General features: G+C 36.9%; 1 protein-coding gene across 1 annotated transcript in view; it reads right to left on the reverse strand.

Annotated features, from left to right (window-relative positions):
* CEP162 (centrosomal protein 162kDa) overlaps positions 1 to 15,722 on the reverse strand; it is a 41,511-nt gene extending 25,789 nt beyond the window's left edge. The window contains exons 1-4 of the mRNA XM_009074766.1: positions 15,663 to 15,722; positions 11,078 to 11,216; positions 1,848 to 2,034; positions 867 to 928 (exon numbers count right to left, since the gene is read on the reverse strand). Of these exons, the coding sequence (XP_009073014.1) occupies positions 867 to 928; positions 1,848 to 2,034; positions 11,078 to 11,216; positions 15,663 to 15,722 (448 nt within the window). The remainder of the gene's footprint in view (positions 1 to 866; positions 929 to 1,847; positions 2,035 to 11,077; positions 11,217 to 15,662) is intronic.
* Positions 15,723 to 16,546: the final 824 nt, after the last annotated feature.

Raw genomic sequence — 16,546 nt, forward strand, 5'->3', positions numbered from 1 at the left:
GCCTATTATCCACTATTTCAATTGCTGTTTCATGCAATTCCAGTTGGACAAAGACTAAACCAAGCTTGCACAACACACAGAGTGATGGTTCCAGGTATTCCATAGCAACAGATTTCCTAAAAATGAGAAGTCTCAATTTCATAAGAGTGACCATAACAATCAGGTAATTTCAACTGTTTTGTGAGGAAAAAGTCTACAAAATTGCAGCAGCATTTCTGCTACAGAGTAACCAAGCTTTCAAGAAGAAAAGATTTCCTGTGTTTATGATTTCCAAATACAGGATCTGCATGTTGGGAAATTCAAGCCTGACAACAGGATCTCTCAAAATTTCAGCTGAATATACAAATGTGAAAATACACACTCTATCATATTATAGAAATGAAGTGCGAAATAAAGAGTGAAAGACAAATAAGCAAGATGGAAGGAGAGCAGCATGGAAATTTGGGAAAATAAAAATCAGATTAAACTCAGGCATGAGAAGATGGCACAAAAATACAGATGATAGTTAAGACACTGGAGTAAATCAAACATTAAGACATACCAACGTCAGAGTAATTTTTTTCATTTATGATTGATGGGGGGGTATTTTTTTCTTTTTGGTTTTTTTTTTTTGTATTACCATAGATTCAGACCCAACAAAACAGCAAGCACAAACCCAAAAGTAAACCCCTAAACCTCTCTGTCTGAATAACTGCTGCACATTTGTAGTATTGCCATAGATTCAGACCCAACAAAACAGCAAGCACAAACCCAAAAGTAAACCCCTAAACCTCTCTGTCTGAATAACTGCTGCACATTTGTAATACAAAAGGCAGCCTAAAAGGCTGATTGTAAGAAGCACAGGTAAGAGAAAAGATTGTTATTACCAGAATTCTCTTCATGAGCAGCTTCCTCTTCTCCTTTTTCCATTTTTTCATTTTTTTCATTTCTGAGAAACAAAATGAAAATTGTACTCTCTTTTTGGACAGTAAATAAATAAATTTTTTTTTGCAACTCTACACTCTGATACTCCTTAAAATTAGTAATGAAATATAAAACCTGAAATTGCCCATCATATCAAGTCACAGGTAAGAAAGGCAGAAAAATATGAGCAGTTATTTAAAAAAAGTATTCTTTTTTACAACTATCCATGTTCAAAATTCTCAGTCTAACTCTTAGAATCATTCCCTTTCTGCATTCTCTTCAATACCTACAATAACTTCTCAAAACAGGTTTGCCTCCTGTTCTGACCTTCTCATTCTGCATTAAGAAATAAAAAACCCCACCTGTTTCTTTCCCCCTTTCTCCTAAAGTCTTGTCCTTACCTAAAACTCTCCAGAAATCTGTCACTCCAACTGTTTTTGTACCAGAAATTGCCTTTGAACTCAGCATTTTTTGCAACAGCAGCCTGAACTTCCCCTTCATCCATTGGTCTCACAGGTGTTTGAACTTATTTTCACCTAACTGATGTGCCCCAGTCTGTGAAGATTTTGGTTTTTTCCTCTAGATTCATTTGCAGGGACACAGAATCTTTCCTATTTCCTGGTTCTATTATCAGTTGTTACCACTTCATTTAGTTACATCTTATGATTAAGAATGTTAAATCAACTTGTCACCGTAGAGCTATGTGCAAGACTCTGCAGCTATGTCCACTCATCACCAAGCTGTGCTCTCACCTTTCTTTATTTATTCAGCTCATAGCTGTCCTTGTCTTAAAAAAAAAAAAAAAAAAAGGGGCCAAAATGCAATGAAGAAACAAAACCCCAATTGAAATCATACAGAATGTTGTCTCACAAAACCTCAGTGGTCACACTCAGGTCACATGTGCCCTCTAATACAGTCCACAGCTTTTCTCCCCTCTAAATTACCGTACACACGGCACCAGAATGACAGAATCATTGGATTCCAGCTCTTGATTTAGTCTTGAATAATCAATAGTAGAAGAAGCTTCTTGTTCAAGTTTGGCAAAGAAGATCTCTTTTTCTTCTTGTTCTTCCAAGGTATCCAATCCAACTCCCACGATATCTTGACTAGGCCCAGAAGCTAAAACTGAATCTAAATTTCAAAACAAAGAACAAACTGTGTCTCTTCTGTATGTCCACACAGAATAGCCATAACAGTTAACAACTACAAACAGACTCATAAAACATGAACAATGGCAAATCATCACAAACTAGTACTAGGAGCCTTCAGTTCATGAGATGCAGCTGACAGAAGTGAAGAATCCCATCTCAAATAGAATTAAGGCAAAATGTTTTTAATAGTAATTTATTTAGATCTAGTTAACTTCATGAAATGGTTGGGCTCTCAGTTCTCACCATTTGTCTCCAGGCTGTCTCTACTCCAGGAGACAGCATCCTCATTACTCTTCTGAAGCTGCATCTTTTCCACATGCATATTCTCACAACTGTCTCCCATAGGCTGTGAAGTGTTTTGTTTCTTGACAAAGCTTCCATTGGTTCCAAGCATTCCTAGGAAAAAAGTTGCAATATTCTTGACTACCATCTAAAAGCTATTTGTATGACAGTTGAGTCTTTTAGTCAAGGCTCAGAACTGCCAGTTTTAATCCCATGTTGCAACTGCAAAGATATGCAGTCTCAAATCACATTTACCAAATTTCCATTGCTATGATTCTATATATAAATGTGGTTTAATTAAGGTATTATAAACATTGTCTCCCTACCCTTCATATTTACACATAAACCTAAAGTTCAGACATTGTCTTAGCAGCTATATTCCATTTGTTGCTTAAATGCCTTAAGGAAATAAACAGTAACTAAAGTCACTTAAAGGTCACTGATGAACACCCAGTTCTTCCATTCTGTTTATGCAATGACAATTTGCCCTCCTTAGTCTAACTTCATTGCTGTGAGGGTTTAACATCACCTTACCAACTTTCTGTTGGCTCTCAGACAGAATGCTGACTTAGCTACTTCCTTACTGAAGACTAAAAGCCAGACATTGCAGGACATTGCTAGCTCAAAAACTCTCTTCTGCCTGCCTGTGTAACACACACATTTATTCAGAGATTCTGTGTAAGTTCTCACTGGAGAAGGGCTAGGAGAAAAGGTGCATTTTAACCAATGACATGTGAAATTATATAACAGTTTTCACAGAAGGGAACAGTAAGTCTGTCTTTTCCAATTCCATGAACCTTCAGTTTGTAAAATAAACTCAGATTTTTTTGTTCTGCCTGGACACATGATGTTCAGACTGTAGCTGTGTCCTTGTTCTGAACATACCAGGAGGAGTGAAGATACTGACAACAGCTCATTTCCTGCTGCAGGAGACTGGAGGAGTTGCATACATCACTAACTCTTCAGAACAAGAGCACTAAACTAGTCTTCCACATGCTGATCAAGTGCTTCAACTCGAGGCTCTTCCTCTGTCCCCCATACAGGTTCATACAAGTCCCTTTTAAGAAATGCCACACTTGCCTATATCATGCCAATGGCAAATCCTTTCCCTTTGGTACTCAAAATGTACTTAGGGTGAAGGAAGATGGGGAAAGTAAGTGTCTCGACACCTTTTCCATCCTTACTGAGCAGCCCTCAGCACATTCATTTTCATTACAAGAGCCTCCCTGAAGTACAATAGGGTTTTTTTCTGGATCTCAATGACAAAGTCCCCTTGCATGTTTTATTAGTAGGCTAAGTGCTTAAGATTGTACATCTTGGAAATCCACATTCCTGTATGTAACTTCCTCTCTGTCCTCAATACAGAGTTCTGACTGAACTGCCTCACATGCAACAAATAAATGTCAGGGACATTGTCTAACGGTCAAGCTCCATATATACACAGTTAATGCTCAAATACATTTTGCTACTACACTGAAAAGTATAAAATGGAAAGCTCAAAGTGTTCTGTTAACAGAAGTGAAAAACTAGAAATTGCCCATTTCTCGGGTAGCCAAATGCAGTAATTTAAAGTAATTTACCCAGATGGCACTTCATTCTAGTTATCCAGACAACAAACAGGAGTCTGCTTGCAGCTGGGACACAAGTTTTTTTGCAGAGCTTTAGATTAGCCATAATCTCACCAGACCTTCAACACCCTCTTTTTGAATGAGAATATGTTAGCAGAATCAAATGATAAACTGTGACAGACCTCCTGTGTAAGACTTGCAAGAAAGGAGAAGGGGATATACATCAGTAAAAAGAGTTAGAATGCTTAATACAACAACATTTTAAAGACATTGTCTTATGTTGTTTTATTTAAATCATCACAAACTCAATGAACTTTCTGAACAGATGCACATTGATCTTGAAGGCTTCATGGGATTAGTGTAAACTATGTAATATTTTAAAAGTTCAAACCAAATCTGGGTTGTTTATGTCTTTAAAAAAGTATCTCTCATAATAATCTGAAAATCAGGTACTGTTTTTGCAGCCATTAAACTTTTCAATTTAGCCACTCTCAACACCCAGACAAACGGTGCAGATTACAGGGGATATTATGGTCACTAATGAAAGAAACAATGTCTGTTTACACTCACCCAACACAACTGGAACTCTGAGAAACTTAACAAACTTGGAAAAAATAGAAACTTATATGGATTTCAAAGCATTTTCACCATGGTTTTGGCTGCTTGAATAGTCCTACTTGTTTCTGTGGGGCTAGCAAGAGTGTTTTCTTTTTCTTTCTTTTTTTTTTTTGGGGGGGGAAGGGGTGTATGTGTATTTGTTACTTTTTGTAAAAACTTCTTAAAGCAACAGTTTTCTCGAACTCCAAAGATTTCTCTACCTGTAACTTCACAGGTGACATTTTGAAAGGCTAATGATACACAGTACTCTACTATTTTAAGTCCTGCCATTTGAATTAAATTAAAATAAGAACCTGAGTTTCACTTAGAAGAGTATTTCTAGCCACCACACTTGCACAGAAAAGTTTAAAAACATAAATACAAAGGACTGAAACCAACAATGACAAACATCTTCTTAAAAAGTAACTTCTTTTTTCCCTAACCTGACCGAGACTGTCAGAATTGAGCCATTTTACCATTTTAATTTTATAAAAAACACAGTAAATTTGTTACCCTCAGAAATGTCTGGACTGTCAGAAGAAGAGGTTCCTTCTCCTCTGTTTAAGTATGACTCTTTCTTCTCCTTATGGAATTTTTCCAACAGTTTGAATTTAGACAAAGCCTTGCTGCGAGATGCACTGGAAGAAGGTTTAGAGGGAGCTACTTCTAAGTGTACATAAGCATTTACAAGATTTTATGCATAATGGACAGGGAATAAAGAGAAAATTAAGATGTGAAACTTCAAGTTGACACTTTTCAAAAAGCAATACAGTTCAGTTTCTTGTAGATAGCATTATCTCTAATTTTCCAGCTACAACTAAAAATTAAAGTTAATATTTATAACTTCTGAAAATGTACTCCTTTTTTCGGTCTTTTTATGCTAAAAAAAATAAATCAATTCCTTCTTGCTACATATATACTTTGCATTCAATTACACTGTTCTATATATTACCTGAAAACAAATGAAACTAGTAGAACCACCTCAAGAATAAAAGGTTTGTACTACAGGTTTTGAAAGAAAGCATCTAGATCAGTACATAGAAAAGTGGGAAAACATAGGTACTTACATGCAAATACTACTGTCTTTATCAATGTCAGAACAGTTGGTTGATGGGGGACTTGCTCCCTTGTGGGGACTTGCTCAGCAGCAAACAAACCCTTGTGGGGACTTGCTCAGCAGCAAATACAGCCAAACACCTCCCACCCACATTAGCAGAATTAAGTTTTAGATAACAGTACCTATGCTGAAAACTGTTCTCTCATCATCATAGAATCATAGAGTGTTTTGGGTTGGAAGGGACCTTAAGGATTATCTAGTTCCAAATCCCCTGCCATGGGCAGAGACACTTTCCACTAGAATAGGTTGCTCCAAGCCCGATCCAATCTGGCCTGGAACACTTCCAGGGATGGGACATCCACTACTTCTCTGGGCAACCTGTTCCAGTGCCTCACTACCCACCCTCACAGGAAAGAGCTTCCTCCTAATATCTGATCTAAATGTACCCTCTCTCAGTTTGAATCCATTCCCCTTGTCCTGTCACTATATCCTCTTGTAAAAAGTCCCTCTCCATCTTTCTTGTAGACTCCCTTCAGGTACTGGAAGGGCACAATCAGCTCATCCCAAATCCTTCTCTTTTTCTGACTGAACAAACAAAGTTCTCTCAGCCCTTCCTTGTAGAAGAGGGTGCTCCATCCCTCTAATCATCTTAGTGGCCCTGCTATGGATAGTCATGCTACACCCTTTACATACCTTCAGCTAGCCAGATGGTCTGTATTAAGACTTCCCCTTGTTAAAATTGTCAGGGTGGAAGAGGCTTCTAAATTCAGAGAAAACTCTTAGTTATGGGTCTTTTTTACTTTACCTTGACATGAGAGAGAGTGTAGTCTAAGGGATCAGGCCAAATACTTCTGCTATCTAGAAACAAGAGTGTGGGGATGTGTGACCTGAAACACCTCAAACACCCAAGATGACTAAAGGAAGCTGGTGAGCATAGAGCAGGTGCAGTGCAAGGAGAGAAGAGGTATAAAATCCATTCTGATGGGGTCCTTTATTCTCTCAACTGATGTATAGGACCTCTAGTGAGGCATCACTTCTCTAGATTTATGTTCTCCCACATTTACTGGGAAACTATGAGTGTTGACAGTATGTCTTCTATTATACATAATGCAAACACCCGGTACCTTTTAAAATAGCAATTTGAAATAACTACCAAAGTCCTCCTACTGCTCATATTTCAAATATTAATCCTAATTCAAGAAATAAATTCATTTTTAGTGTTTATCTCCTAGACTGAGATGTTTTGTAGCTATTCTATGCAAACGAGGCTTATGAAAACAGGGCAGCACAGACATTCTAGAAAGCTAACACAGGGAAATGTTCTATAGGCTACACACTAGATCACCAACATGATCTCAAAAACAAGTACCAATTATTTCATTGTCATGGCTCTCCAAAATACCATTGATCTGCTTGAATTTAACACCAACACCACACTTAAGCTAGTACAAGTTAATTGCTATTATCTTTTAAACAAAGGTATTTAATGGATCAATGCTTATAACTCTTAATTATCCTTTGGAGTTTCTCTTCCAATAGCATAGAAAATGATTTCACATATAACGCTGAATCTGAAGTTTCACTGACTAAAATAATCCTGCAGACAAAGCAATTTAAGTCTGTCATTATCACACCAACTCTGCTGTTTCTATTCCAGGAGCAGCATGCACAGAGCAGTACACTGGTCAGCAAAGGGAAAAGAACCACATCAATAGAAAGCAAGTGGAATGCTTACCTGACTGCTGACTTTGAAATTAAAAAGTAGAACAATGAACATTAATAACTCTTGAGTATGAAATACAGAAAGCATAAGAGACTTTCTGTTTTTTAAACAGGTGTTTACTACAAGTGAGAGATTTCTGTTCACATTTTCAAAGTTATTCCCCCTCCTTTCTCAGGCTTACATTCAATACTGCCTGTCCTACCACATTGCTACAGGTAGTGTATGATGTTATGACAACTGAGCAAAAGTTCACACAGTTATTAGTTTCTTCTGGAAATGACAAATGAAGTAAGTGGTAGCTTGTTTTAACTGAGAACACTAGGGTCAAATGGACAACTTGCTAAGGATCTTTCTATAGGAGACACACTAGTAATACAAGGTCAATACTGAATAAATACATCAAAACATATTAAATCAAATACCAGGCTGGGGATCTGAACGGGGACTCTTTTGCTCACTATTTCCCACTATTTCAGCATGGCTTTCTGTCAGTTTCTTCTCTTTCCTCAGTTTAACAAATTTTGTTTGAGAATCTTGAAAAGACAAACAGCAGGAACAGACAGGCAAGCAAGACAGGACTTCTTATTATTCAATTTATTTTTATCATTGAAATGACAAAAGCAAATAGAAGAGACATTAGTCAGAGTTAGGCCTTTAACCTGTCCAATATGGAAGACATTGTTTTGAATCATAATTTGCACATTTCAGTTTAAAGCTAAAGACCAAAGAGTTCAAACGTGCCTAGAATAACTAGTGGAGTTATTTTAAAATGTACTTTATACTTCTCAGCCAAATGAACAGAAATAGTCTACATCATTACCATTAATCTACAAAACCAAGTGAAAACAGACTATTAGTTTAACTCTCTGCCTACTTCCTGGCACTTCTGTAACAAGATGCCTTGGGAAAAAAGAACAAGATAACAAATAAACATACAGCACATTTAGTCTTCTTGTCTTTCAAGAAAGCATGATATAGATACTGAAGTAACTCAAAACCTCAAACTGGAAACAACTTATCAGCTTAGTATATTACCTAAACTAATTAGCCAGACTTTGTTAAGGTGAAAATACCTCTACACAGTGACACCCAAACACATCTACTTATACATACAGAGCAGATATTTGTAATGCAATGCCATACTGTGGGTGGAGGTAAGATTTATACATTTAAATAACTTGTATTTATGATGGTAACACACTTCGACAATACTAATTCTGTTAGCTGACAGACTATTAATAATGTCCTATCTGCAACCAAGCCTAGAGGAACACACAAGACTCTCCACAACATTTCAAAGCATACCAACATTTTTCAGAAATTAAATTTAGCTTATTTTCATGTTTTTTACCATCACAGCAATATTGTTATTTTTCCCCGTAGGACAATTATTTTGCTATTTAGGGGGCATTTAATAACCCTATGAAGAACTACAAATCGAAATGTTCATCTTCTCAGCCATCCTGTGCAGTAACTTTACATTGCAATGTGGCTGTGCCTTCATCTACTGTTAATACAACAGAGCAACACACGACACAACACCTGCTGGAGAATATTTGATCTGGCAAAACTTTGAGAAAGTACTTGGAAGCATGCAAGACCAAGAGACACACACACAGAGGAAAAATGGAGCAGTTCTAGAAGCCTATCCACACTGACATCCTTACAGTCACCTGACTTCTCATTTTAAAACACCACAGGTATAGCTACACAAACTAAAATAATTTGTTGATATACAAACCCTCCTTTATATGTGGGATTCATAATTCTCAATTGCAGCCACATGAAACTGCAGAGGAAAACTTAGTTCATAACAAAGTTGGCCAAGTTGGCCTCTGCAAATGGCTCTCTTTTGACTCCAAGTGAATTGCCCTACAACTAGACCCTAGTTAGCAGAATGGCATTCACTGTATTGTTTCTGTGCTGTGCAGTTCCTAATCCATCACTGTGACCACTTGTGAGTGTCCAGTGTGACAAACAGAGCCCTTTCATCATGGGATGGTACAACCAGCAGCTTTGCTTCATGCCACAGCTATCCTATCATCTTGCCACGACTGAAAATGGAAAGCCCTCTAGTAGGAATTAAAGGACTCTCTGCTTGGCAATATGAAAATATGAGGTAAGATATGGCTCACTGCATATGTCCCGCGAGCATAGAGTTCTCTGCAGAGAGTGGTGACAGAGAAGTAAATAAAATAAAACTAATAATTTGGCTGGCAAAAATGGTGCTTGGGAAAGAATTCAGCGCACAGACCTAGCATGTTTGGTTTGTGTTCCTATATTCTCAGTTTAATTATGTCCAAATGCCAAGTGATGTTGGACCTTTGATTCAAAAAGCATTATACACAGAGTACTTATACACAGAGTACTTCCAACTCCCTCCCTCTAGTTAAACTAAACAGCTGATAAGATAGTCTTAATTTAAAAAATTTAAGGGGTGGAATTTGTTTGGATGGAACAACTTGATATAATAATATTGTTTCTTCTGAGTCTGCTTTACATTTTAGTTAACCCATCAAGCACTGTTCTCTACAACTTGTAATCACCCTGCCTTTTAAGTACCTATTCCACTGTGTTTTGTACCATCAAAGTTTGGTTGCCTCAAGCATCTCAGTAAAAACATGGAAAAATGCTGAACTTAAGAAGACATGGGAAAATTTTCTTTGATAGTAGTAGAAAAATGAGGTCATGCTAACCTCTTAAGTCTCACACTGCCCAGCAAGAATGCTCTGTCCCTCCATTTTTTTAACAACTGTAAGGAAAAAATCATATTCCATGATTCTGTATCTCATAACTACCTGATAGCAACTCTCATATCTATCTGGGATTTGCAGCAACATCTTGAAAAGCCAGAGACAGATAAGCAGTGCAGACACCACCTATTAGGGCTATGCCTAAACGGCACAACTGCTGACTAGGATTTGACTCCCAGTTATGGTAACACTGACAGGACAGAGCTATGGTTAAAATCAGAGACTACCAGCAGTATCTTACTCTGACATATGAAAAACTGATTTTTGGAACTTTATGCTAAGCTCCAGTTATAAGTAATACAAGTCATGAAACTGAAGAAGACACCAGTTACTGCAAGAACAAGAGGCAATCACTCTCTGGAAACTCACTACTCATAGGCTTTACTATCCAACAAGAAAACAATGGAGAAATGGAAAACTAGAGGTGGAAAGCTTGTAAACAACAGTATCTTTTCTTCCAGAACTATGTGACCATGTCAATACTGAGCTAGCAATCATGTTATCACAGCCCATTTCCCCTTGAGCCATGGTTCTTGGCAAGGGAGATGTTGAGAATACTGAGAGATATACATCTTTGCTTCAATTGCTGTTGACAAGTTTTTCTGTGCTTCTCCAACCTCTTACAGATGTTGCAGTTAGCCTAAGTTTACACAAATTGGTCTTTTTCCTCCATAGTTTTGAAAACAGAAAATTAAAAAAAGTCAGTGTAAAGAACAGGTTGGTTACAGAACACACCTATAAATATTCCAGCGGCATTCATAAGCTATGTTTTCTAATTACTATTTATAATGTGTTTATTCTCTACAAGTTTTAACAACTCAAAAGCTATAGACAAAAGAGCAGCAAGTTTGCTTACAGCTTGAATATTAATACTTTAAAAAAAACCCAATTATATCTGAGTCCTATATTTTACAAACTTGCCTGGTAATATTCTAAAGCACTTGAGTGGTATCAGTTTAATCTGAAACCAGGCCTAACATGCAGTATGAGAAAGAACTAGCCTGACCCCCTGTGGCCAAAATATTGCAAAACTACATATTTACCAGCATCATCCAAATCTTTGTCAGACAACCACCACAGCACCGAATCCTTTTTCTTCGCTTCTTTATTCCTGGGCTGTCCCAATGTCTCAAGAATACTGGACTTCTTCTTTGAGCTTCCAAGTGAGTCATCTGAAAGAGACTGAAACAATTGCATACAAGATTAAACTCAGCTGTTACATTTTCACACTGTTTCAGTCTTTCAGCCACTCAGTTCTGGAATTCTGAGTCCAAATGCCTGTCTTTACTCCTCACTGTCTGCCTTTTTTGTATATGCATGACAAAGGTGATTAAGAAACAATAGCTGTATTCCTGTGGCATAAAACTGCACATTATAATAGCCCCACAGCCAGAATTTGGATATGTTCAAAGTTAACTACTTTGGAGAGTGTATGTTAGAATAAATAGCATCATCAGCTCTTTTTCAATTAGTTACAAGATATAAGAACCAAAATCCTGACTACATCTCTGAAGATAATGAAATAGAGCAGAAACAGTTTTGCATGGGCCTTGCTTTGTACAGGAACATTATTAAAAATCTAAAAATAAACAGGCACAAGCAACATTCTAGCTCCCAGCAAATCAGATTTCAGAAACTAATTTTATACTTTGTGTTCATGAAATATAACAGACATGCCAGAGTTGTTCCTACCCAACTGTGTATTAAGCTTTCATTTGTGTTAGTCATCCATGCTGATTTTGACTGATGACCTTAAATCAATGGAGAAAAAGTCTATGAGTACAAACATCCTATGAATTTCAGTTATTGAAGAATAACAGGAAGGAAAAGACAACTAACTTCTGCTCCTGCCTTTAACAAAGCTCTTTGTGGCCTACAGCAGGTTCAAAGCCACCACTACCTGTCCAGACACTGAACAAGGAAATACATCCATTAAGTTAGGGCACTGCAACCTTACGTGCTGTGTATTCTTTGTGCAGCAAGCTGGGGTTAAGGGAGAATGGAAAGAATGACTTTTAATTTTAACTTTTTTTAGCCATAACTGTTGAAACCAATTGTCCTAAAGTGTCTTAAAGAAGACAGTTGAATTGAGTTAGCAAAAGCTGTAAAGCATAAGAAACAAAGAATTCACATATGAAATGCATCATATGGGGAAAATTTCCAAAGCTTCATTTCTGTAATAGTCACAAATAACAAAATATGATAAATAGAATATCAGAGGCAACAGGATCGTGGGTACTGAACATGTTAAACACAAGGGTATGTTTTATTAAAACAAGCCCCTGCAGTCCTGTGCCTGATCCCAATTACACAAAAAGCACTACCATAAGAGCCTACCTTTACTACAGGCCTAATGCTTCAGTTTATATGGGCCCAACAGGTACATCCATAAAGCAAATACCAACTACATAAAACCATCACTTAAGAAAAATAATTACAATAAAATGTTCCTATGAATATCTCTGATCAGTAACATCTTTAGAGCTTACAGTTTCACTTAAGAAAAACTATGCTCTGAGCCTTGCACTTTAATAAAACCACAATTTTAATAAATTATAAAACTGCAGGACAACAGGATGTATTGCAATTTAAGCTGGCTCAGTGATATAGAACATAACAGCTCTACATTCCTAATAAATATCCAACAAATAACAGCTTCCTTACACTAGTCACAACACAAGTGCCACTGTCCCCAAAGGTCAGACTGCCTCATGCTAGCTAGAAGGACTGACAGGTGCTTGATGCAAGCTCTGTTATCACTTGCCTTTCTTTGACAGCTAACAGTATCTTTTGCTCTGCAAGCAGAACTTCAGTGATGCTCATACTCCTTAGAGCATCGTAACTAAAGAACCTGAAACTCCCACAGGTTGTTCTCATGTTTTGGAAACTTTCTATGTCCAGTCATCTTGTCAACTGCAGACAGCAAAGTTTCAGCAGCTGGGAAAGAAATGCTGACACAAAAAGAGTGGGGCATTTTTCCCAACATGTCAGTTGTCTCAACAGCAAAACTTAGAGATTTTCTTCCTTCTTTTGAACAGTAAGTCAATCAATCAACTTTTTGGACCAGTAATGACTTTACAAAATGAGTAAGTAGCAGCAATTTCTTCCTTTTCCTCTACAAAACAGCCTGTCAGTCTTTCAGGAAGACAGACACAGACCAAAAAAGCTTCAGTTGTTTAATCTCCACATAAATAAAAGCCAAAGGATTCAGTTTTAAGACCTGGAACAACTACACGGCACATAAATCAGCTTACCACCTCCTTTACATGTGAAGGAACTTAACGTAGTAGGTAGGTAATACAGGATTTGTGCTAAATCACTGACAGGGTTGGACTCGATGATATTTGAGGTCTCTTCCAACCTGGTTGATTCTATGACACTTTCACGACCAGCTGTCCTAATTATTTCAAACAACAAGTATTTTTCAGTGAAATAAGTCTACTCCAAATTATATTTTTTAGTACAAAATAATATGTTAACATATTTGGTGTTTCAATAAAAATTAAAAATGTTTTTCAAACATGGTTTAATGTGTGGTGTTTCACTTCCAGGTACTATTCTACAGATTTTCTAATAAAGATGTTATAGCCTTTCTTTTTGGAAGTCTTCCTTCTCAACAGCTCATACATATCAAGTAGAACAAAGTCAACTAAAAAGACTAGAAGCAGACAAAAGCTTTTTCACAACTTTGTTTTGCCTGTGGTCATCAAAAAAAAGCAAATGATTGAAGCACTGTGTACTAGAGAGACCTCCTCACTTTGGATGGACCAAGAGAACTTCTGCAAAACTGGGAGATATACCAATATGACAGATGATGCTTAAGGGAAATCAAAGTGACAATAGGTGAAGCACACTGAAACAAGACAGTAGTGGCAGGGAGTGGATGGACCACAGCAACACAGACAGTGGAAGAAGAAGAAAAGAATCATGGATGACAAGTCATCTGGAAAGGGGTTGGGAATCAGCAAAACCAGTCAGAGGGAATCATTAAAAGATTCATCCTACATGCAGTAATTGTTATCACACATTTGTGCTCCCTTCTGTATGATACTTTAGAAAATCCTCTTCACTGATAGCTTTTAAAGTTTCATGTATATGCCAAAAGACTTCAGTGTAATCCTCATATTAGACCTGCATCATCCAACTGTATCTAGAGTCCTTCTTTTAACTTTACATGTTTTAACCACAAACATACACTCAACACAAGCATCACCTACAGAGAGATTTCAAACAATGCAGCACATCAGCTTCTCATCTTTCTAACATTAAAAGGCCACACACTTTTATAAAAAAACAAAAGCAAAGAGAAGATGCATGTGTAAAAGTAACAGGAGTAGATAATGTCAGTGCTATTCGAGTCTGTATCTAGCCAGCAAAAACTCAGAAGAATCCATACTTTGAATGACTGGATTGGCAGTTTTACTTTGAAATGACAGAAGACAATTAAGGCATGATTTGTTAAAAGTTACAGTCTCTGGAACATGCCAAATACCACTCAAAATAATTCAATACAGCTATTTTGACTTGTTTTTTTCCTAACTCAAGCATTCTCAATGTGGGCAATAGCTGGGGAGCAAGAAGAGCATGTCAAATGAGGAACAAAACACCAGAAGCAATCACGCAGAGTTTTGACAGATATGCAAATCAAATGAAAGAATAAACCTCCTTTTTCTTCCCCAGAGCAATTCCCTTCATAACAACAGTATAAGGAACTTTTGAAGGGAATGCAAAGCCTAATTTTCTAATGGTACTAACATTAATAATTTCAGAGGATTCAAGAGTGCTAACTCAATTACACCACCAAATTAATTACTTCTCATGAGTCATTAAATTATAGCACAGCCTTTGCACCTAAAAACCTTCAAGCATACATTACATTTAACAGAGATCTCAAGAATAATCTCTGCCATCATTAGCTTACATACAGCAACAGAATCTAGTAAAGGCCTTATGTATGCAGGATTTATGTTTTTGGGTTACCACAATGTCTGAAAGACCACAGGGCAAGTTCTGAAATTACAGGTCTAATTTGCAGTGAAAAACACATACCAAGTCAAGGCATTTCAATGATGTCTGATAATCGTTAGCTGAAGTCATAACCCACAGACATGCATGATTTTGCATGTACTCAAAATCATCATCAGCACCAGGAATGAAAGGAATCAAAACTTTCTAATCACTACAACATGCTTCATTTTTACAAGAATTTGTAAACAGAATTCAGTGACATTAGATTATGCAGAAAAATAAGACTATTCTTAAAACATACCTTGTGTTTATATACAGGAAAAGTTTTTAAACCTCATTTTCAACTACATATCAATTTGAAGCTTCTGATGCTACATAACACATACAATAAAACTGAAACAAAAATCAAGAAGCGAAGGCTCTTTCTGAAGATAAAACCTAGTAATGATTTAATCTGAAAACTGTTCTCTTGATTTCAATACAGCAAAATAGGACTAATTAAGTTTAGCAATTAAGACCTTGCAAAGACCCACATGTAAGACATTTATGTAAATTATGTGATGAAAGCACAGCTGAATCTTCCATTTCATGCTCTTCCATACTCAAATTTCCTCTGTATTTTATAAGACAAAAGGGATGTGGCCTTGCTGTCAAACATACCTCTTTCAGGAACTCTTCAAACTGCTCATCTAATTCCTCTTTTGAAATTCGATGAGCCATAATCTGCAACTGGATGTTACCTTCCACACAACTGAGCTGAAAAACTAAGATTTAAAATAAAAATAAAGTTAACAAAATGCATTCTGAAATGAGATGCAACCTAGTGATTTGCCTGAATAGAGAGCTATAAGCAAAAACACAATCTGGAGAGATGACAAACATCATTCCTCCCACCCCTAATCTAAATTATTTACTGAATTAGACAATCAATGCAAACATACCTGGATTACCCAAATTCCTTACCATCAAAATACTCATTTCCAAAGCAACAAGTTCAGCATTTAAACTTTGATGGATAAATAAAATATGATTCTCTTCATCATCTTTACAATGTTCTTTGAAAGACATCTCCCTTAGCTGGTCATTGAGAATCTACTGCACTAATATTTCCATTTTAAGGGTTTTCAATTCCTTTTTAGGTTTCTTCTCCAAAACTGGAGACACCTGGCATTGCAAGTTTTGTTTCATCATCTCTGCTGTGCTCAGGATTCACTAAACAATAAATACACAAAACTTAAGAGTAGAGAATGACATTCTCCAAAGTCTGTGTTGACTCCTCAGGTATAAAACATTCCCCACACTCAAAAGGCTACAAAGCTTTTGTGCATTACACTGCTGAACACACATGGCTACCTTCAAAACTGCATGTGTATGGCAGCATCAAACTACCCTAGCATCTTCCAGCATGAGAAGTGCTATCTAAACATAAAAGGGCTAAACATTTGCAGAAATGCTTTTAGCATTAAATAAAACTTCTCCCAAAGTGGAGCCCACTCAGTACACAGGACTGTTACCTACCTACTAAATTGACTTTGACAGGCGAG

The sequence above is a fragment of the Acanthisitta chloris genome, unplaced genomic scaffold (genome assembly GCF_000695815.1).
Source record: "Acanthisitta chloris isolate BGI_N310 unplaced genomic scaffold, ASM69581v1 scaffold7305, whole genome shotgun sequence".
NCBI classification, from domain to species: domain Eukaryota; kingdom Metazoa; phylum Chordata; class Aves; order Passeriformes; family Acanthisittidae; genus Acanthisitta; species Acanthisitta chloris.